Below are 23839 nucleotides of genomic sequence, written 5' to 3' on the forward strand. Positions count from 1 at the left end.
GGAGGCCGCCTTGGCCGGTGCCCGGTGGCGCCCGGAGCCTGTTCCGGCGTTACCGGCGTGTCTCGGCGGAGGGTCAGGCCGCAGCCTGAGTGAAGAGGAGCAGTCAAGCCGTGTCTGAACTGAGTGAGAGGTCTGGTTTAGTGTCTGTTCGCAAGGGATTAGAGTAAACATCTAGAAGGTTTATGTGCTTCTTAAGTAGCTGCCTGATTGTTAAAACAGTCATTTTTATAGCTGAAGCCTTTAAAAGTTAATAGAAAAACGTACAAGAAATTTTAAGGTCTATAATGCTCTAAATTCTTAATGTATTACTTTTTAAAATGCTTTTTTTCCAGTGACCATGTCTGTGACAGGAGACAAAGATTCTAAGCGTTGCCTTTTAAATATTGAGTTCATAACTGTGTCAGATGCTTGTTAATCTGTGAAGAATGCTCTTAAAAGTTGCGAAAACTGTCATCTGAAATGTAAACACAGGAGGATCCTTTTATTTGTACAAAGAAATAATTGTTCTGTTTTTATTGAGATACTTGTGGGTTTTTTATTGTTTGGTTGGTTTTTTTGGTTTTGTTTTTTTTTTAGGAATTCCGTAGTAAGGCAACATATTGCCTGCTTTTAGGGAGCTGAATTATAATACAAGCTTAGTGTTTGGCAAATATTAATGCCTTTTCCCCTCCCCAATAGATTTATTTCAAAAATAGAGGAAGTATTGAATGACTGGAAGCTTATTGGGATTTCTTCAGGCAAACCTCTAGAAAAGGTCAGTTGCTGCTTCTGAATTTTCTTTTAGAATTTTAATTACTAGCTAGTAATACACATGTATGTTTTATATACTTAAGCGTAGTAGATAATGATTTGTATTGGGAGACTTTGTAAGAGATGCAGTTTGACAAACAGTTGTAAATTTATTGATGGGCCATCTGCCAAACAGGCTGTTTCCTGGGTAGAGTTGGATCTTCATATAGGGCCTAGTGATTATTTTTTTTATTCCAAGTTTGGAAACATGGTTGAATCTGTTCAAAATTTTTAAGGAGTTTCTTTTTGCCCTGTCTTGTGCCTTTGTCACGCCTCACATACTTATGGTTGAGGTTTGCATAGTACTATTTGTGACTTAATATGTTTCATAGATCGGAGAGATTTTTTTCAAAGTCTAATTAGAGCCTTTGTGGTGCTTTATCAGTCCTGTAAAATGCAGAGGAAATTATGAGCTCTTCTGCATACTAGTGCAAATAAATGAATCTGTTCTGGATTGAATGCTTGCTGTGTTTCCAGAGGAATTTTATTATTCTTAAATTTAGTCAGGGTACAGATTATTCAGAACAAAAACTTACGTTATCTGATTAACTAGTTTTAAACCTTAGCTGCCAGTGTATTCCTACACGTCTTCTTTGTAGACCAGACCTCTCTTCTTGATTTCTAGTGAGCAGACACCCTTTACAGATCAAAGGGTTGTCTGAGTGGCTCTTTAGTAGCATACAACTCTGTACAGTTATGTTGATTTTTTTCCTAGAAATTTCTATGCTGTTTTTTTTGTTTAAAAATTAATTATCCTTAGACAGAAGTTTTGCAAACTATAGACACAAAATCATTTATCAGTGAAAGCATATGCAAAGTAAACATTAAAGTAGTATTTGTGTAGAAAGGTATAGGTGTGTATATATATATAAAATACCAGGTGGAAAACTTTGCCCTATCTTTGGGCAAAGTTGAGGGTGTGTATGCTTAAGATACATAGTTGCATATGAGGGGATATATCTGCATCTTTATTGCCATATAATTCTGAAGACTTCCCAAGAATATCTGGTTCTTGAAATGAACATGGTTATCGGCAACATGGATTTCAGCATTCAGCTACCTTTATAATTAAGTGCTTTGAGAATTATCTTTTTTAAAATTAAACTGGGCTTAGCTATTTAAGAATAAATACTTAGCAGTAGAAAAAGATGAATAAATATTATAGATCATTTAGGCAGTACACTTTTTAAGGCTTATGAACGTTAACCTAAATTTATATGATCAAATAATTTCTTTTTTTTATATGCAGGGTGTATACACCACAGGAGCATGGGAAGAGAAATCGGATGAAATTTCATTTGCAGACTTCAAATTCTCAATTACCCATCATTATCTTGTACAAGAACCCAGTGACAAAGATGGGAAAGAAGAACTGGTAGAAGGTAGCTGATAGTTCCCTTACATGCCTGTAAGGATATGTCAAAAGACAATTTCAGAATGTGGGATTCATAGTGCGTTGATTTATTTCTGTATGAAATTTTCTGAGATTTGATGGGTGTGATCTGATATTTCTGCTTTTAGTATGGTTTGCATTCAACAAATTGCTAATATAAGTAAATTGTAAGTCAGCTGAATGGATGCCAAAGCTCTTGTCTATCAATTTTTTTTCACAGATGCCCTTCCTCTGCCTATGCAGGACTTGCTGTGCATGAACAATGACTTTCCTCCTAGAGCTCACTGTCTGGTGAGATGGTATGTATGCTGCCTTTTGTCTTTAATACAAATAAGCATTGCAGTTGAAAAGTCTTTGATGCTGTTATGATCACTTGTATATATTTTTTTCTTCCCATTTTAAAGTTTCCTGTTTTAAAGTTAAAGCTTGAATAAAATGCTTCTTTGTACTGGACACAGGAAAGGAGTGGAAAAAAAAAAACCCACCGTAGTGGGCTTATCTGTACTTTTTTTTTTTCCCCCAAAAAGTATTTCTTTTCTGAATTTCATGGACTAACCAAGCTTTTATATTTGTAATATTTAGATGCATTCTTAAAAAGGGAAGCTGCAACACCTTAAGAAAAAACAGCAATCATATCCTTAGTAATGTAAATCTTTAGCATGTTATAGCATTGCTCTAGAGAAATTGTTTTTATAGTTATAATTGTTATTAACGTAAAATAATCAGGACTGGCAGACCTGGAAGTTCTCACATTATTTTGAGTGCGGTGTTTGAATGTTGCTAAGCTTTGATAGTTTGTGATTTGAGAATCTGCAGCACTCCATGCCCACTCAGTTCTTGACCTCTCTGAAAGAGGTACTCGCATCAAAATAACAGATTTCAGAGTCTGTTGGTGACAGGTTATTCACGTTACAATATTTCTAAAAATTTTTGTTTCAGCTGACTTGCTAAAAACCAAAAATGTGTTCTTTTTGCCTCTCTCTCTTCAGGTATGGCTTACGTGAGTTTGTGGTTATTGCTCCAGCTGCAAATAATGATGCAGTTCTTAGTGAATCTAAATGTAACCTTTTGCTGAGTTCCATTTCCATTGCACTGGGGAACACTGGCTGGTAGGTGAAAGCACAAACCTTTTTACGTGCCCAGGTAAAACTCGAGCATACTGCTATTGTGAAGAAAAAGGAATAAATTGTTAGCAAAATACATTCAGAGTTTGTTGTATTTGCACCATAATATCGTTACAGAAGCATTTAAAAAAAAAACAAACCCAAATTGTTTCCCATGGAAACTTTAAAAAGATTGATTCAATGTATTGTTTATATTAATCATTGTTTAAAAACATTAGAGGCTTTCAGAAGCTGCTAGAAGTTGTTGGAATAACGGTATACAAAACATAACTTTTGGAAGAGGATGTCTTCCCTATGTGGTAACAGCAAGTTTCTAATCTTCCTCAAATATTTAAATTCAAGATTAGGTGACTGAAGTCATGGATAGACTGATTCTTATGACATGACAGTTTGTTAGGCATTCTATTTAATGTTGAAGTTAACACTATTTTTTTGATTCCTTATTAAGCATTTTAAACTGTGTTCCACTAAGAGAAAATTTATTCTGAAGAATATGAAAGTATGTTGAAATTATGTTAAAATATTTAGCTAGTTTTAAAGACTATAAGACTGTATGACAATTTAAATAATCTGAAGTATTCATATTTTATAGTCAGGTACCACTGTTTGTGCAAATACATCATAAATGGAGACGAATGTATGTTGGAGAATATCAGGGTCCAGGAGTTCGAACTGACTTCGAAATGGTTCATCTTCGCAAAGTGCCAAATCAGTATACTCATTTATCAGGATTACTGGATATCTTCAAATCCAAGATTGTAAGTGTGTCTGAATGTATATAACATTAAAAATAATTATTATCTGGTTGCTTGCAGATTTACTTCTGTCTTCTAGGGTTGGTTTGGTTTTTTGGGCCTTTCTGTAAGGATGAGGCTTACACTGCTGATACCAACAAAGCCTTTTTCCAGGTATTGCCAGTATCTAGCACTAAAGAGTGAAAATTGGTGTGGGTTTTGTTCCTTAGTGTCACCACCTTCTTCCATTTTTATTTTGGCTTGTGAAAGAATGTGTCTGTTTTATAGTCTCTTTATAACAACCTTCTCTTCCCCCTCCCCAAAACAAGTTCTATTTTGCTATTAAAAAGGAGAAGGCAGAGTTGGGGTGGTTTTTATTCTGATACTTTGTAGCTAGGCTAAGAGCAGAGAACAACATGAGGAAATGTGGGGAGTCTGAGTGAACTGCTTGTTTATGGAGCTGTATGGCTGACTGCAACACTTGACAACTAATCCTGGTAGTTGGCAATCTCATCAAAACACTGAGGAGAAAAATCCTTAATGAAAACCTAACACGTTCTGGGTCAGGGTTATTTCTCAATTACCAGTTAAATGGAGCATACGAATATCTCATGCATTTTAGAAAGCTTATGTGCTTACTTTTACCTGCTTGTTGAGCAGTGGCTTTACTAGTAATACATGGGATGTTGCAGTTCTGGTTAAAATAATACAAGGTATCATAACTAATTTATGTTTGAGGCCTGAGGTGTTTGAGAGGATGTACTTCTTATGTTGAATTTTTTCCCTAATATTTTCAAGGGATGCCCTTTAACACCACTGCCTCCGGTTAGCATGGCTATTCGGCTTACGTATGTTCTTCAAGACTGGCAGCAGTATTTCTGGCCACAGCAGCCACCAGGTGGGAGATTTGTGTCCTCAGAATAACTTGTTTTAAGATAAACAGTCAACAATAAATAAAATGTTTGTGTATTTTGCCAAAAGAATGAAAACATTTTCTGCATTACCAGGAAAGGCTTCAGTTACAACTGAGTGCCATCCCACTCCCTATGATAGCTTAACAAGCTTAAAGCTGCTCTGAAATCATGTGTGTGGTTTACGGTTGTGGCAGGTGTTTTGATTAGGGCCATGCTTAGAAATAAGCTTTTTTTTTAATTAGTGTTTAAAGATACTGTGATACTTCTAAAATGGTAGTATTTATCTGGGGGGAAAAGGCTGACTGAGTCTGCATCTGTAAGGAATTCTGCTCTTAATTCCTTAGGGAAGCATTTGGATTCGGGTTCTAGTAGGTGCTAATACTTCACAGGGGTATTTGTCAATTATTTCCATAAAGCAACTGATTTTAATACTTCATTATCTAAATGTATTAACAATGAAAGTATTAACAAGAAAGCATTATATAGACCTCACTTGAGGTAAAGTTTGGATTTCTGTTGTTGATTTATACTCTGTTTATACAGAGCTAAATGAGCCAAGCAGTTGACTGAATTATTTTTTTCAAGCAGGAAAAATTTCTGATCAAGCCTTTTATGAGGGGCGAAAAGGGGAAAAGTAATGTCTAGTCTTGAATTTAAAGTATATACACCAGACTTGATAAGTGTATGCCATAGTGATGCTACTTAGGAAGAACAGAATGAGCTTGCTCACTTGGTACTCTCACAATGAACTCATATGCTTGCTTGGTGGTATCACTTTCAAGGTCTCAAGAATTTGTTTTTAACAGACTTGTTTCTATATAGGTAGTATCAGAAAATAAATGATAAACTTCTCCTGGCTCAAAAATAAATAAGTCTATAGGATAAAGTGGAGATGTTAGTTCCTCTTAACATACATTTTATCAGTAATGTGGTAGTTTAGGTACAAGGTGGTGGAGAATTAAAATGCCCAAGTTCTATTCTTAATTTGGTAGTATTTTTACATAATGAGGCTAAAGTATTTAGGGCTTAGAGAGACAGAACCTGTGTGACCTTGGTCTGGTTACCTAATTGTTTTGCTTTGCCTTAAAAAAAAAACCCAACAAAAAAAACCCAAAAAAACAAACCACAAAACCCTCACACTAATCAACAGTGTGTTTGGAAGAAGTCTGTAGTGAAGTTGATCCTGTGTGCTTTGTACCTAAGGAATGTTGAAAATGAATCCTGCTTTTTAGGGTCAGAGAAAATCAGTGCTGTTTTAAGTGATAGCTTCTCTTTGTAAGTAAACCAAGTTTACCTTAAGAACTTGGGAAGCTATTTCTACAGATGTTACTTTTTATTATATCTGCAGACACAGAAGTTAGTATTTTCTGTAGTCTCTCTGCCTTGCCATAGTTATGGCTAAGTCAGGTTCCCCGGTTTCTGATGAATGAGTGGTACCACTCTGACCATATGTCTTGATTTGAGCAATTTGAATAAATTCTTTTCAAGAGTTCTGGTTCAGGGAGCTAGTGGCATAGTGTATTGCAGAAACTGGAGATGGTCAACATCTTTTTCACTGCTGTTGCTACATGCAGTTGTGGTTTTATGTTCATTGGGAAAAACTAGATGTGTACTTTATTACCCTCACTCAATTAGCTCTTCCCAAATAAACAGAGAATTTAAGTGTCTTCTTTGTGGAAGAAATTATGTAATTAAGTTATCCAAATACTTTATCTGTTCTAATACCTCATTTGTTTTGTATGTAAACAGTTTACCAGATGTTTTTAAAATTAATGATCAGATGCTGTAGTAGCATTATTATAGTGGCATTACATTATTACATAATTACCCATTTACGTTTTTGTTTAGTGAGGGCTGCCTGGTTTGGGTTTATATATTTGAAGGATATAACATGGGAAGTGGCTGAGGATGCTGGGAGGCCTCTTTAAGCATTACCTGGGATTACAAGGAATATCCCAGATCATTGTGTTAAATATTTAACTGTAGGAGACATAGCACTCTTTTAATAAAGTTGCCAACCTTCTAGAAGTAGTTGTGTTTTCACTCTGCAAGAGTTCCTCTTCTTCCTTTTCTACTTGCAACTGATTTCCTGTCTAAAGATTTTTATGGCAAATTTGTGTCTGTCTATTCTTGTGTCAACATGTGACTCTTTAAGGCTGCCTTTATAGCTATCACTTTGCCTGTGTGAAGCCTTTCCTCAACATGTATTACAAGAATTTTGAATGTCCTGTTGCATGATTACTTCCCAGTTTCTGCTGGAAACAATGACTTTGACTTCATGCTAGGACTCTGTTTTCATAGCTCTGTCACCTTAGCTGCTTAGCTATTCTCTGGTCATCCTACATGCTGCAGTCTTTTTACTGTGAAATTAAGATGATATGCTTCTTAAAATATTTCATAAATTCTGTATGGAAAATGTATTGATCTGTCTTCAGATATAGATGCTCTAGTTGGGGGAGAAGTTGGAGGCCTTGAGTTTGGGAAGCTACCATTTGGTGCCTGTGAGGATCCTATTAGGTAAGATAAGAGTGTAAAAACCTGTGTCTTATAACTTCCTTAATGGAGGATTTAAAGCTATGTTGTTTCAAATCTTAGCTTTGCCTGCCTAGCACTTAGTATGTCCCTAACAGATACCTAATGACTCAAGTACATAAGAAACATCTATAAAAATTTTTAAATTATATTCAGAGTTCTAGCTCATCATTCTTTCACCATAAACTTCTGGAGTATTCCATTTATTTCTGAAACTATTATGTTGAAATATACCTTAAGTAAAGATAAACTTTAAAAATGGTGTGTCTTCATTCAGGGGTTGGACTGGCTCTCATCTATTAATTTGACACTTGGAGAAGACTTAAATTGAGAGGGTCTGTAAAGCGAGTTGTTATGATCTCCCTATGTCTTCTTCTGAACACCCCATCACCACTTAGCAAATCTAGAAATCATTTTAATGTACTAGACGTTTAATGCTGTACACAGTTGGTGGAAGTTGTTCTTTCCTCTGTGCCTGGATACCTGGAATACAATGCACAATCTCTCCTTTTGTAGAGAGGAGTTGTGAGAGAGTCCTGTATGTCAGAAGAATTTAGTGCAATACTGGATGACATGCTGTTGAATTTCAATAGAATGTACTTGGTGAGAAAACTCATTGGAAAACATGCACATTTCTGAATGTAGCTGCAAAATACAGAGAGGGACTTAAATATAAACTATCACTAATACTTTTTATGATCTTAACTATGATGGAGAGAACACTTTCTGCTAACACTGAAAGATTTAAATCTTATTTTATTTCAGTGAGCTTCACTTAGCTACCACGTGGCCTCACCTAACGGAAGGTATAATTGTGGACAATGATGTTTATTCGTAAGTATTTTGTCTGAATTGCAAATACCTAGAAGTGTACTTCATTTGTTAACTACTGCATTATAGTGACATCTAGAACGTTTCATTTGGGAAAACACCTTTTGAAATGCATTTCTGTGTGAAAAAATATTACTGTAATTTCAACAGACCACACACCTCTATTTTTTGGGCATATTCCCATGCTAGGCTTAAGTCTTTTGTATTGCATTTTTTGGGGGAAAGATGATAATGGAATGTGGAAAGCAAAAAGAATTAACTGAGTGACATTCCTTTCCCAAAAACTGTCATCTAGGTTTTATGCTAAGCCTCCTAAAGAGGAAAAACAGGGTATACTGATACTTAAGAAAGAAGAAAAAAAAGTGGTTTATTGTTTTAATTAATGCAGAAATGAATTTTCAACATTAATATACTTTTAAGGAAGACAGTTTGTGTTGTGACTGAGCTGTTCTCATGTGTTTCTTATGTTATGCATGTATATGAGAACAAGGATCTTGCTTTCGTTTTAATGTTTGTCATGTTCTCTTGTGTAATGTGGCATGTATTATGGCTTCCATGGCCTCACTGGCTATGAAATTCCATTTACTGGGAATTTGATATTAATTTCTTGTGTACTTATGGTGGCAGCATGACACTTGGGATTGTTTTTGTTTTGAAGTGACCTGGATCCTATTCAAGCACCCCAGTGGTCTGTGAGAGTCAGAAAAGCAGATAACCCTCAGTGTCTCTTGGGTAAGACATCATAATTCCCTGTCTCCTCTTGTGGCTTTTAAGTTGTAGAGTTAAGGATTGAATTGGTGGTTACCTGGTGACTTCTATTACCTCCTTCCCCTTTATTTTTTGAGTGGGCAATATTTTGGGCTGCTTCTTCAAGAAAACAAACTTTGCAGAAATGTAGGTTTCTATTGTAGTTATTCTGTGTACCATGAACCATGCTGTTCTTACTTCATTGGGTTCCAGAGAAAGCATTTACTGTATGTGTGTTCTGTGAAAATTTAGATTTCCTAGAATCTTTACATTTTATTAAGTGCATTCTGCATATATCCATTTCCTTAGCTGAATCAATCTGTCTGACAGGCAGGATTGATATGCCTGGAGAGCTGTTGTCCATCCTCACCTTTCAGTTTGTGGGGAAAAGGGCTTCAAAACAAACAAACAAAAAATAACATGTTGCAGAAGTTTCATCTTGCTTTGGGTGAAGAAGGGGATTAACTTGCATGTAGAACTGCTCTGGAGAGGTGTCTGGGTGTGCATTTTCCTAAGCTTTAGTTGTGTGGTTTGAAGATATTTGTGCTTCAGAACAAATGATTATGTTCTTTGAGATGAAAAGATAAAATTTGCTGTCCCTTAGGAATCACTTTGAGGGTTAGCTTATTGTTCAGTTAGATTTTGAGTAGTTCAGAAGTTTTGTTTCTCCTATAGGTGACTTTCTTACTGAATTCTTCAAGCTTTGCCGTCGGAAGGAATCAACTGATGAGATACTTGGAAGGTCTGCATTTGAAGAGGAAGGAAAAGGTAAAACTAAAATCTCGATGATTTGTGTTATTTGACTTTAATTGGTAGGAATTTTCTGTAATACTCCTAGGAATTTTCTGGTCATTGCTACATGCTATAATAGCTTAAAAAATGTGTTAGATGAGTAGTGTATGTATTACTCTTAGTGCCTGACATACAGTCTCTTTAGCCCTCTTTATCTCTAATTTTTCTTGAAATGTTTGCCAAGAGGAGGTTTTCCAGGCAGCTGGTAATTACTTAAATTTCTCTGGCCTCTTTTTAACGATGTTAACTCATTTTATAATAAGAAAGGTTCTAAAGTTTACCAGCACCAACTTTGGAAAAAAATCTTTTGATTTGAGGAGTTTACCCGAGGACTCTAATAAAACAGAATAGTGCTTACACCATGTAAGGTTATATATAGTGCTAATACTGGATTTATTTAAGGCTTATCTTAAAGCTCTAGCATATGCTTGAGTGGTCCTTGTTATCTGCAATGTATTCATTGGTATAATATATTAAACAAAGTTTTTAAACGGTGGCTCTTCAGCAGGCTTTTTGCCTGTAATTGTCTGCAAGCATGCAGTACTACTACAGTAGGTGGCAGGCACTATCTACAACCAACTCAGTCTAGATTTCATTCAGTAAATTAAATCAAGGACAGTCTGTGACTCCTTTGTGACCTCATTCTGCTGCTTATCTTTGTGGCTAGGAACAGCAGATAAAAGGTATAGAACCGGACAGCACAGTACAAGGGTGTAGCTCTGGTTAACAGGGTGTTAAAGGTCAATATGGGCTAAATAGACTGAATGTGACAGGTGAACTTTTAAAGGGAGGTGGTCTAGTTTGGGTGGGGTTTTTTTGTTTGTTCTAATTATTTTTATTTTGTTTTATAGAGGTTGCTGATATTACCCATGCTTTGTCAAAGCTCACAGAGCCAGCACCAGTTCCAATCCATAAATTATCAGTCTCAAATATGGTTCACAGTGCAAAGAAAAAAATTCGCAAACACAGAGGTGTAGATGAATCACCTTTAAACAATGAAGTTCTGAACACTATTCTTCTGGTAAGTGAGCTCTCCATGCACATTAAATGAATATAAAACATAAATTTGATGCTTCCACTGATGCATTTGGTTTATAGCAGAGTTATAAATCAAAGTGTCTAATGTCAGTTCCATTATTTGAATTCCATTGATCAGCTTCTTGAAGCAGCTTAAGTTCTTACAAGTCTGTGCAGTATAAGTGAACTGAAAATGAGCTCTGAACTCTGCTAACAGTTTTAATTATAGGGATTGCTGGTATGTAACCAGCAGTAACTTTGTGGAGAAAGTGGGAAAAGCAGGAAGAACATACTGATGGAAGTTTGCTGGGTTTTTTTTGTGTCTCCAAGTTCTTATTTCCTGATGCTGCTGACAAACTTGCAGATGGATTTGAAAGCAGAACTAGCACTTCAGCAGGAAACAATCCTCCTCCAGAGAATGAAGATTATGTAAGTGTTACTGACTGACACTCATTGAGAGAGAAAGCAACTTGAGTATTCATACAGATTTTTCTGTGGTTGCCCTATGTCTTGTAACATAAAATTTTTGGAAAAAAGGAACTCACCTTTGTGGAATCTCTAGGTATAAGCAATGATAGTTTTTCCCCCTTCTAATTTTTTTTTTTTTTTTTGGTCTAAAGACTGTAATTTTTAGTAGCTTATACTTACAGGCTTAAAATGTTAGTTAGCTACTTGTGTTGACAAACAGGAAAGAGATCATATGGTTTTGGAAAAAATGCCATTATTCCTGTGTTTCCTGCTTTCTTTTATTTCTTATGTAGAATCTCTTCAGTCAGTTTAAATCTGCTCCTTCTGATAGTCTGACGTACAAGCTAGCTTTATGTCTTTGTATGATAAACTTCTACCATGGAGGAGTAAAAGGAGTAGCACACCTTTGGCAAGAATTTGTGTTAGAAATGCGCTACAGATGGGAGAACAACTACCTTATTCCAGGGTAAGATTGTTGTTGTTGTTGATTTGCCATAGAAAATGTTCTTTGTTTCAGGAGCAGAGTGAGTTCACTATAACTGAAACATACTGGGGTTTTTCTGAATCGCAACTACTGTCCTCTAGGGTAACATACTTTCTTAAAGCAAGAAAGAATAGGGAGTAGGGAAAAGTATCTGTGCCTTCCTTTAAAAACTTCAAGGTGCCTGGAGGAAGCTCAAGGTAAAGAGCACTCCAGTGTGTGAACGGGGGGCTGGGGGGAAAGGCTTACGTGAATGCTTTCTTCCAGTTTATCATTAGATGAAAATGAAGGAGCTGATATAGTCAGAAACACCTTGGCGTTGTAGTGTAGTTTTGCCGCTTCCCTAAGGGAGCTGTTCCAAGTTCCTGCTGGTGTAGTAGCCTTTTTGGGCAGCTGATGCTGTCTCAAGTATTCCAGAGCTTGCTACAGACCAAATGAAAGGTTTTGTCAAGATGAGATATAAATGTAAAGCGAAAGTACATCCTTTTTTTTTTCTTTTTTTTTTTTAATAGGATGGCCATTTATTTGCCAGTTTGCTTTCAAGTGGTGACAATAACAAATAAAACTGAGCTTGAAGTTTATAGAGCTTACTCTACTGTATCATAGCAGCTTTAAAAGTAAAGTTAAGTTCTGTTTGAAAACAGCTACCTTTTTAACATCCAAATGGTAAACTGACCAGGAAATGCAGAGTGTGTCTGTGTCATACTAGTGTGAATGGTCTCTGAGTTTCAGAAATGACCTCTAAGAAATAAATGAAGTTTAACTTCTGGGCTTGTTCAGTCACTAGTTGTCTTGTGAGACCACAGAAGGGCGGTATAGTTGAAACGCTGGGGGTGGGTTCAGTGTGGCTATTTGCCCTGCTTTGGGATTTCATATGATTTAAGACCACGTGTGTGAAAGATTCAACTTTATAATTGATAATGGTTACACTTCTACCTTTTGTTAGATTAGCTAATGGCCCTCCAGATCTGAGATGCTGTTTACTGCATCAGAAACTTCAGGTAAATATCCCAAATTTAAGAATGATTTTTCTTCTAAGGAAACTGTCAAAGTCTTAGCAATTATTACTTAACTATTTTGTTGTTGTAGTTTTAGTTATGCTTGTATTATTGGGTCTGAACTTCCATTTCTTGGGAAAGTCTTTGTTATATCAAGAAGTTCAATGGAATTGTTATCTTTTATAATTGTAAGAGATTTCTGATGACTCTCCAAGTTTTTCTGCGTCATTGTTTCCATGAGAGAAGTAATTGCTGAATAACTTTTTTTTTCCCTTTACCTTGTTAGATGTTAAATTGTTGCATTGAAAGAAAGAAAGCAAGAGATGAGGGGAAAAAGGGGAGTGTGTTTGATCGTTCACCTGGTGGTACTTGTGGTGATACTGGAAGAGGAGCAGACCACTCTGGTGATAACCCTGATAAGGAAAAAGAAGTTGGCAAGTCTTGGGAATCGTGGAGTGACAGTGAAGAGGAATTTTTTGAGTGTTTAAGCGACACAGAAGATCTTAAAGGAAATGGACAGGAAAATGGAAAGAAAGGAGGAGCAAAAGAAGGCAACAAAGAGCCTGTAAACATAAAACCAGAAGGTCGTCTGCATCCACATGGAAAGCTGACGCTGCTGCATCCAGGAGAGCCTCTCTACATTCCAATAACACAGGTTGGGTAGCAAGAGCTGAGCCAGATGTGCAGTACAACTCCTTTGCAATATGGCTTATACCTAGGATTGTGAGTTGTTTGCAGGTTTTAACCTGATCTGTTGTTAAAATTGCTAAGCGTTTTTGGCCTAAGACCTTGTTTTCCATTTTAAAAACTTGATGAGGCTGTTAAATGGAAATCTCACGTGCTCTTTGTTTTATTTGAAAATGGGTCTCCTTACAAAATTTCACTCGCAACAACTTTTTTTAAACAAGAATTTAGCTGTCTTGTCTGCCTTAAATTTGGCTTTCTTTTTATTTCCAGCTCTTGAGGCATCTTCCATCTCCTCTCTACTTACTTTCCTGTAAAGTAGGAACTGCTGTGGTCCTTCTACCATGACAATTTCTATGACTGAATACTTGCTGCTACTTTTTTGTCCGTTTGTTTTAATTTTCTCAACTTGCATCTAAACATACATAGTCATCAGTTTTTGATACCATTATTTAAAGCACGTTTCTCATCAACTAGAAATGTTCTGAACAGAGACTTGTAGAGTGACTAGGGATGAAATAGGAAACAGTGGTGTCAGAGGAAATAGTTTGAAATCAGCCATGCACAAAGAATACAGTATTTTTCATACACTTGAGATAAATAATTTTTAATGAATGTTACTTTGCATGGGTAAAAGGTTTGAGGAGAGTGTAGCCAGGCAAAATATTGTCAATTATGTGCTGACAGTATCAACAGTAAAAATTGTACATTGCTTTATGTGGATTTTCATCTGTCTCAACAAAATAGTGCAAGTCAAACATTTCCTGGACTTCATCTCGATTTTGGCATTTTAACAGTGTATCCTTATATTGTACTTCATTCTCAGGTTGTTTTCTTTTTCATTTCTTTTTGCTAGAGTCTTATTCAGATGCACAGTTTTAGGCTAAGCAGTAGAAATTTATTTTCTTTGAGTACCCATGAAGTAGAATGAACTTTTGGTGACAGGGAGCTTTCCACTCCTCCTCCCTTAATAAGGGCTAAGTCTAGGAGAGGCTATTTGTAAACTTGTCTTTTTTCCACATTACAGGAACCAGCACCCATGACTGAAGATTTGCTGGAAGAACAGTCTGAGGTATTGGCAAAACTAGGGACATCAGCTGAAGGGGCTCATCTTCGGGCACGCATGCAGAGTGCCTGCTTGCTCTCAGATATGGAGTCTTTCAAGGTAGAACTACTGGAAAAATTCTGTGAGACTGCTTTCTTCTTAAACTATCCTTCCTTGTGTTGAACAGTTTTGAAGTTTTCTGATAAGGTTTCTTTTTTCCTCCACAAAACAGTTTCAAAGTAGTTGAAAATAAGAACCTATTGATAAAACTCTTGGAACACTTCAAAATCTATGACTCCCCAGTCTATTACCCTGTAAAATTCCAGTAAATTTGTACAATGAATGTCTGTGGAAGGGGAAAAGACACCAAATGTACAGTTGATAATTTGGGAATTAAAACTCGGACAAGCCCATACAAATTAATGTCAGAAGAAAACTGAACATTGAAGTTCTGAATCAAAATTACATGTGTCTCCTTCCCACCACCCAGTAGGTTTAATTTAGTGTCTCTCACGTGCACTTTCTACTGTGTCTGGCATTCTAAAATGCACCTTTAATCATACTCCAAATTAATAAAATGTAAAGGTGGTGTAAAGTAAAAAAAAAAAAAATCTATTAACACGTTCACTGTTCTGTATTTAGACTGTGAGGAGGTGGACATAATTTTTAGGTATAGTTGAAGATGTTCTTTTCTTCAGTAAGAAGGACAAGTTACCACTATTTAGAAGTCCTGTACAGCTGTTCATCAAATTGGGACTGGACTAACTGTGGTTTTGGGTAATTTGTTCTTTTTCTTTTCTGAGCTCTGCAGAGGGAGCTAAGAGCACATACTCTGCTGTCATCAAAGGATCTCAAAACTAAAAAAATTGGAGATACTGTCATGAAATAGTGTTGTTTTTTTTTTTTAAATTACTTTGTACTAAAAGTATATAGATGTGCTGTAGAGTAAGAGTATTTTAACATATCAGTATTAGTTCATTAACAGTGACTCATGTCAGAGATAGAGATAGATAGATAGATAGATAGATATATATATAGATATAGATATATATATATATATATATATATATATATGAGTTCTATCTCTATGGTGCAAGTGATCTAAAATCTCAGTAAGAATATAGAGCCATAATTTGAAGTAGAAGTTCACTCTTGATAAGTACATCAAATAGAAAGCTGAGTTTCCTTTTATATTCTAGACCTATGGATCTATGTGTTTGTGTTGACATGTCATTTATGAAAAATTAAGTTTTGTTTGGTGGAGATTTATTTTTTTTTAAGTTCACTTTTTCTTCTTCCTTTAAAAATGAGTTTTGTTACTGGAATGTTAAAAGATGGAAGGTCAGTGCTAAAAACATATTTCTGCAACTCAGTAATTCTTTTAGGTGTGGGCTGTTTTTCATCTCTTTAATAATATAATCTTACACATTAAAAAATTAGTGAAAATTCATATTTATTGCAAGTATCAGGTACCAGATAGAAGATTGACTTCAGTATAATTTTGAGTTTGCCTGAAATAACTGATGAATGTACTGTTTGGGGGTGATTAAGAAGGTTTCTTTGCTTTTGTTGATGGTGTGGGTTTCACCCCTTGCCTTGGTTTATGCTTTATTCCTTCACCCTCCCAGGTCTTTTTCCTAGTGTACAGTCTGGTGGCTGAACAGAATTCCCTGAGTTTTGGCTCCTGTGCTCTACTCACAAACCCCTATTGCCTTCCTACCCAGGTTATCATGTTTTTATAGGATTTTTCAGGCACAAACTCTTATCTCCTCTTCATTCCAGGCAGCTAATCCTGGCTGTTGTCTGGAGGATTTTGTGAGGTGGTACTCCCCTCGGGATTACATCGAAGAGGAAGTGGTTGATGAAAAGGGGAATATAGTAATTAAGGGCGAGCTGAGTGCCCGAATGAAGATTCCAAGCAACATGTGGGTGGAGGCCTGGGAGACAGCAAAACCAGTCCCGGCCCGGAGGCAGAAGAGACTTTTCGATGACACTAGAGAAGCAGAGAAGGTAAAAAGCTCTGTGGCTAGTGATAGTCTGATCTGTAACGCTTGTACAAAACTTGCTTCTTTCTCCTGCAAGATTTAAACATTAATACGTCATTGCACCATATTCTTGGAGTTATTAAACTGTTTTGTACGTGGCTTAGGGTTTATCAGAAATTCTTGCTGCTGTACAACAGTGTGCTTGAAATATCTAAAGTAATTAGTGTGTGAAATGTAACTTCATAAGCTGCATTACTTAAGTACTTCTTTGAATTAATCTGCATGAATGTGTTAAGAAACTAGTGTTCCTAAAACATAATTATTTTTAGTTTCATTCTAATCTGTTGGGACTGTAAGCAATCACTGAGGATCAAGGTAAAAACTACCTATTGAGCCCTGTGGTACAACAGTGCTCCCTTCTTGTGAATTCTTCAATGTAAGTGCTCATCTTTTGTAGTTAACCTTACCTTTGGGAAGTAGTTTTGATCAGTAATGTATTAATTTTCTAATGTTGCAGGTGCTTCATTACCTCGCAGTTCAGAAACCAGCTGACCTTGCAAGGCATCTCTTGCCTTGCATTATCCATGCAGCTGTACTCAAGGTAAAGGAAGAAGGTAAATAATGTTTAATAAATTATTTAAGATATTTCAGCTTGAACACTGATGCAATAATTAAAACTTGTTGCTTTTTTTTTCCCTTCTAATAGAAGCAATAGAAGATATATCTTCAGTTAAGAAGATTATTAAGCAGATAATTTCCCATTCCAGTAAAGTTCTAAGGTTCCCCAGTCCAGAGGACAAGAAGTTGGAAGTAAGGCTTTTGTACTGGCTGGGGCTGAAAACCTGATAGGCTTTTAAACTGTTCATGGGAGTGCTAAAAAAAAAATCTTCCTAATTTTCACTTTTATTAAACTCCTCCAGGAAATCATTGCCCAGATCATGAGTGTGGAAGCTATCATCGCCAGGGCCAGGTCTCTGAAAGCAAAATTTGGGGTAGAGAAATGTGAAAATGAGGAGGAGAAAGAAGACCTACAAAGGTGACTGATAATTTTTTTTTTCTCCCCTTGTCCCAGTGTTTTTGGATTTTCCTCTCATGCCCTTTTTTTGTTGTTTCAAAATTTAGGACAGATGGAAGTGGTGGTAATACAGAAATACTAAGAAATTGTATTTAGTAGCTATAAACACTACATATCCCTGTCCTGAGGCTACCTAGAGATGTTATATGTGGCATGCTAAATGTGATACAGGTTATTTTAAGGGAATTTGGTTTTATCTTGACAGTACTGGCGATATTTTAATTTTTTTTTTGGTATGTATGTAAAAGGTACATGTGATGAACTTTGTTACAATAGAGGTAAAATTAGAAGGATGGGGAACTTAGTATTTGCTATAACTAATATGGAAAGAAATATATACCCTCTTCCGCAGATTTACATTTTCTTATTCTAGTCTCCTTACTAATTTGAAACACATTACTGAGGAACCATATGAATGAAAAGCAATGAGCCGTGTTTCATTGCTCCACTATCTGCTGTCAGATTATTTACTTATTGCTTAAGGTGACTAATATGTAATGTTAAAAAAAACACATTAGCTTCTTACTGCTGTGCTGTGAGGGAGAGATGACATTTTTGTAGAACATGCTGGGAGTTCAGGGGAGTGATGTCTGACCAGCACAGTATCTCTGTGCTCAAAAAAGTTGTTGTAGTGTTATTTCTGTGTGGCTGACACCATGAAGGCTTTTTCATGCTAAATTTATGCATCTGCATTAGGAGTCTGGGTTCCATTTATAAGTTAATGGAGAGAAGCCGGTCCTCTCAGAAGCTGAATTGCACCTAGGTGTTAATTGGCCCTGCTGGGTGGCAGCTGTGTAATCCTGCCTTTCCTGATTTCACATGGGAAGCTGCTGGGTTGGGTTTAGTTTTGACCTCTGCTATCTGTGAAAGAACAGCTGCTTGTATTAGCAGGAAAGAAAGCAACAAGGTAGGAGGGAACAAGTGAAGGTTGAGGGAGGTTTAGTCTCTAGGGCAGAGGGAAAGCAGTAAAGGGGTGAAGAGGTGATGATAGTGTTTCAGTGATATCTGAGAAATCTCAAGGGTTTTTGTTTAAACTTTCAAAAGGGAGAACTCCTGAAAGCATCTGCTAGTTCTGGCTCTGTGCAAATGATGCTGTGGAGACTTCCTCACAGGAAACAATTCTGGTTTTAGATTAGCAAACTGGATACAGCTGAGAATTAAACATTCCTTTTTCCTTTTCAATAATTTGTACCACCAGATTCGTAAACTGTCTCCTGGAGCAGCCAGAAGTGTCAGTTCTTGGTGCAGGAAGAGGACCTGCTGGTAGCATTATTCACAAGCTGTTTGTGAGTGCTCAGAGGGTAAGAGAGCTCTTGCTTTGCAGACACTTCTAATTTAAGCAGTATGAAGCAACGACTTGTCATATGATGCCAGTTTATTTTGTCTGCGTATATGCATGTATGTCATAAATGTGCTTGAGGTTTTTTTGTGATGTTTGATGTAGTTTTGGCAATAGCAGAACCTTGCAAGACGAAAGAATAAGTGACCTGGGATGTTAAACAGATAAAGCCAGCTGGGTAGATAGAGGTGTCATTAACGTTTGATTTACTTCAAAATGGTAATATCAGCAATGCTATTATGGCACAAATGTCTGCTTTAGTCAAGTTACACAATATGTGTAACGTCATAGCGAGAACAATCAAGTGTGGTGACGGTTTCATGTAGGAATGTAGAGAAACAGTGTCATGAAAGTAAACATTTTAGGAGTGACTTTTTAGACTGAGGCTTATACTTGGAATACTTGAGATTTCTTCTGTGGAAACTAGCATGCTTAGGAAGTTTCAGTTCATTTCCAGTACAACTCTACATTCAGTTTACTTATTGCCAGTGTTGCATCTGTTTTTCTGGAAACCCTTCCCCAGCCTTTATTGGTATAAATATTCCCTTTTCTCTTAAGCAGTCTTTGTAAGAATTAGCCTTAAAGAAAAAGAATCAGTTTCCAGACTTCTTGGACTGCAGTCAGCCTTCAGTTTCTGTCAGAATTACACCTGTTCATAGCACCACATTATCTAACAAAGATTTAACTACAGTTAGCACGGTATTGCAGATGTTTTAGAGTCTGAAATCCTGTTTGGAAATCATTGCTGTAAAATGGTGTGATTGGGTATTAAACACTTCTAAGGTGTGGATGCTTTTATAATAGTCTGTATTTTGCAACTCGGCATAAAAAGGATCATTCTGAAAACAGACTGTGGTTATTCTGAGAAATGAAAACCAGAACACTTATTTTATCCTTCTAGTCTCTAGGGAAAATCTGGTTGCAGATCCCAGCATGGCAACCAGCCTCACTTACAGACTTCCCTGTAAAGCCTAAGACTCTGCCCTGTGAGGTTTTTAAAGCTGAGTAAGAATTTTTAGCGTTAATGTTTGATAAAGATGTATGTAAACTTCTAGTTTCTCAAATTTCTAGATTTTGTTGCATTTGTAACATGAGTAAGTAAAGCTAGGCTACAGATACTTCCCACAAATAGCTGGTCACTGTTAATTAAGACTTCTTAGTGGGACAGGAGCTGACTTGCTACAAAACCCACTCATGTTTAATCTGCCATGAATTATTTCAGTAGAGAGCTGCTTGGTAAATAGAAGTCGAATGACTTCTTTGCTCATTACCTTCAGAACCTGGACTCCATTCTGACTTGTGTAAAAAGTGTTGTTATATTCTCAAGTTTTCTCAGGAAAATGACAGCAAATGCATGTTCTTGGAAGTAGAGTGCATGATGTCTCTTAAACCTACAATCTCCTTCTAACCTCTTGTAAGTCACCTCTGACTTGCCTTTGTTTCTGTCTTTCATCACTGGTTCTTTTCTCATCCCTTTCCAAGCTGACTGAATCTTCTGATGAGGTAACCAACTTTGTCCCTCGTTTCCCACTCATCTTCCCTAGCTGCATAGAGTTGAACCTTTTGGTAGATATAGTACAGCAGCCTGATTTAGTTTGTACTGTTGTTCACATATAAAATTATTTTTATGCTGAATATGTTTCCAGAATGGTTTTTCCTCATTCACAGACTTTTTACAGCCTAACAGGTAGTGAAAAGAGAAATCTTAAAACAAATATTTCCTCAAATGAATATTAATGTTTTCTCATGCTGAAATATGCAGCCTTTATGTTCTTTTCTGACTTTTTTGTTTATTGGGCAGATGGTTTTCTGGGGGGGAAGTAGCCATGAGCAGTACCTGAACATCACCATCCTAGGTCCCAGTACTTACTGAAACTACTGAGCTTTTTGGTCAGAGATAGAGAGGTTTGGGGAAGAACTGGGGTGACTGTGTGAAGCAGCGTAACACAGGCACCATCCTCTCTGTTGGTTTCCTAGAGCTGTTCTCGTGGTAACCAGTGGCACTTGTCCCTGTGCCTCCTCATGTGGCACGGGCTGCAGAACTGAGTGGGGCTGGGTCCCTGCTCCTGGGGGCTTGTGGGGGAGAGGGGTGGGAGCAGGCATGACCAGCTATGGGGCCATGAGGACTGGGGGGGGGGAGGGCTCTGCCATGCCTCAGGACATTGATAAATTTGAGTAGTGTGCACTTATCACCCTATAGGGTATTGGGGTGTGTATCTCTATAAATATATCTATCCCTATGGAATCAGGCTGTGTGTTTGGGGCTGACTGGAGCATGCCAGCCCTTCTTCTGGTATACAGACTTCGGTGTTGCTGCTTACTGGCCCTGAGGCCGCCAGTGTCGGGGGAGAGGGCATGGCATCACACTTGCTCCACACTCTCATTTCGGCATGCCTCTGGCCAGCCACAAAAAAGCACGTTCAGAAGGAGCGTTTTGAGTTCAAAAAGGCCGGTGGCTTTTTGTCGGGACTCGAGTAGTGGCGCTGGTTATTTTTAAAAGGAGGCTGGCTTGGCCCTGTGCAGCCACAGGGAGGTGCTTGGGAAAGGGGGCATTTTGGCTGGTCAAACCCCTCACACCACAGCGGCAGGAGAGCAGGAGCTTAGGCTGAGCTTCACCACCCACACGTGGAGATTCTTGCATTTGATTGTGCGCAGTTTATTTCTTGACATCCCATTAGTGTCTTGCTCTGTGTACACACAAAGCCTTTTGATGTGTTTGCCATTTCTGATCTTCCTCTGTTCCTCTTAAGATTTTTTCCGAATCCTAATGTTAAGAGCCAGCTTGCCCTGTAATTATCCCTCTGCTCTTATTGAAGGTTTCTGCAGCGCCCCCGCTTGATGAAGAACCGAGGCGACCGGGTTCCTCCGAGGAGCGACGACTCCAGGCAGGGGCTGTTTCTGATTTCCCGCCGCCCACGGGCCGGGAGGTGATTTTGCGCACAAGCGTCCCCCGCCCGGCCCCTTACTCCAAGCCCTTGCCCCAGCGCATGTACAGCGTGCTGACCAGGGAAGACTTTCGACTGGCGGGGGCCTTTTCAGCAGATACAACATTCTTCTGACTGCATTACCGTGTCTTTCACAAGCAGCGTGCTATTGCTTTTCCTCCGGGGAAGGTGATGTTACAGACGGACGGGCCAGGAGGCAGATGTCATCAGAGGGAGTGTTGTGGGCCCAGGGACAGAGCCGAGCCTGGAGGTCTGGAATGGCTTCACCAGTAGATTTCACCAGCTCTCTGGGGAAGAAAGGTTAGCAATCTCCCCGCTGGCCAAAGGCAGCCTTTTTTTTTTTTTTTTTTTTTTTTTTTGCATTAGCTTGTTTAATAATGGACATGAATGGGCTGTATGCAAGTACTTCATGTTGAAATTCATGCAGAATGTGCTGCTTTATGGTTCTTAATCAGACTTTATCAGGTGACATTAGTCTCCATAAATTGATGTGCAAGCATGAAGTAATTTGTATTTATTGCTAATGATAAACATTGAGCCCAGTACTTTTTGGTTAATCACTAAATGGCAAATACTCTTCAAATATAATTATTTAAAGTATACCATACATTTTAGTTCATGCTAAACATGCATTGTCCAAAAATATCTTGTCTTGGACACTTCTTCCTACAGAAATAAATACATGGAGCTCTAACAGGCCAGTAAGCCTGCAGTGGCTGGCTAAGGCTTTGGGTACTTGCTCTCATCCTTCCCTGCAGGCAAGGGACAGAGCTGGCTCTAGGGGACACTTACAGAAGTGTTTCACTGGAAGCAGCTTCCTGGGATTTACAGAGACCCTGTGAATCCATACTGTGTCTTTGCTTCGATGCAATGAAATTCCACCACCTGAACCCCACAGCATATCATGCAAACACTAGGACCTGGATGTGCCAATGTTTTACAGCAATTGTGTCCATTTTAATGAGAATTGGCAAAGTGTTAATTTACAGAATGAAATGTAAAACCAGCTACGGTGTTGCTGACATTAATAAATCTGAACTTAGTCTTGGCTCTCAGACTTCTGTGAGTAGTGGTATGGTTTTGTCAGAATACTTTTTAAATGTCATCCTTGCATCCTGTGACCTAGGAACAGCCTTGTTGTTCTGCCCAAGGTGTAGGGCCCCACGTGTTACCCTAAAACTTCTTTGAGGAGAGCAGGGTTAGGGGCTAGAGTGTTTCCCTCACAGAAAGCTGTATCAGATAGAAATAGTATTCAGGATCAGGAAGAGTTAATTTTCTTCAGAGAAAAATCTTGTCACAGAATTTGTTCTCCAGGCTGTTTGTGTTTTCACCTGAAGATAATTCTTTTGTCATCCATTTTATCAAAGACAAATTAGCTGTTGTTTAACTGTCTAGCTCCTTTAAAAGAAATTGCACTAATTACTGAATAAGTAATCTTTAACTTCTTAAGATTCTTTCTTGGTACTCTTGGTTCCTTCCTCTCTTGCCCTGCTCATGCTGTCTTCATGAAATTTTACAGTAAAGAGGGGCCTCAGGTAAAGACTGTATCAAATTGGAAATCTCTTGCTTTATCAGGCTATTCTTGGTCTTTTAAACTGCTGAAGAGATGATTCCTTTAATCATACTCAGAACACAACATCTAACACTTTTCAGGCGGTTACCTAAAGATGTTGTTGTTACCTGAAAAGTCCAGTTAGTTTCACTTTATAGCAAATGGTGCACTCATGACACTACCTTATTTGAAATCTTTGAGAAAAAGAACATTTAAAACTTCAAGAATTTTCCTCACAAGAATAACCCAGAAAGATTTTCAGCTTATTTTAACTAGCTGTACCTGAAAGTGCAGTCATGTACTTACAGAAAAAGATGTGCAGTGTACAGATGTGGTTTAGGAACTTGGCCCTGCCTTACAGCATTCAAGGGGTGGGGAAGAGATAGATAAAGCC

General features: G+C 37.6%; 1 protein-coding gene across 1 annotated transcript in view; it reads left to right on the forward strand.

The window, feature by feature from the left end:
- RAB3GAP1 (RAB3 GTPase activating protein catalytic subunit 1) overlaps positions 1–23745 on the forward strand; it is a 25624-nt gene extending 1879 nt beyond the window's left edge. Inside the window, exons 3-25 of the mRNA XM_026852517.1 lie at positions 679–754; positions 2039–2171; positions 2403–2481; positions 3172–3291; positions 3899–4064; positions 4839–4938; positions 7390–7471; positions 8252–8320; positions 8976–9049; positions 9740–9832; positions 10708–10877; positions 11204–11302; positions 11635–11807; positions 12769–12823; positions 13107–13475; positions 14532–14669; positions 16332–16559; positions 17052–17148; positions 17241–17344; positions 17455–17570; positions 18808–18910; positions 20431–20451; positions 21765–23745. Coding sequence (XP_026708318.1) covers positions 679–754; positions 2039–2171; positions 2403–2481; positions 3172–3291; positions 3899–4064; positions 4839–4938; positions 7390–7471; positions 8252–8320; positions 8976–9049; positions 9740–9832; positions 10708–10877; positions 11204–11302; positions 11635–11807; positions 12769–12823; positions 13107–13475; positions 14532–14669; positions 16332–16559; positions 17052–17148; positions 17241–17344; positions 17455–17570; positions 18808–18910; positions 20431–20451; positions 21765–22007 — 2908 coding nt within the window. The 3' untranslated portion in view covers positions 22008–23745. The remainder of the gene's footprint in view (positions 1–678; positions 755–2038; positions 2172–2402; positions 2482–3171; positions 3292–3898; positions 4065–4838; positions 4939–7389; positions 7472–8251; positions 8321–8975; positions 9050–9739; positions 9833–10707; positions 10878–11203; positions 11303–11634; positions 11808–12768; positions 12824–13106; positions 13476–14531; positions 14670–16331; positions 16560–17051; positions 17149–17240; positions 17345–17454; positions 17571–18807; positions 18911–20430; positions 20452–21764) is intronic.
- Positions 23746–23839: the final 94 nt, after the last annotated feature.

The sequence above is a fragment of the Athene cunicularia genome (assembly GCF_003259725.1).
Source record: "Athene cunicularia isolate RWA chromosome 7 unlocalized genomic scaffold, athCun1 chr7_part1, whole genome shotgun sequence".
NCBI lineage: Eukaryota > Metazoa > Chordata > Aves > Strigiformes > Strigidae > Athene > Athene cunicularia.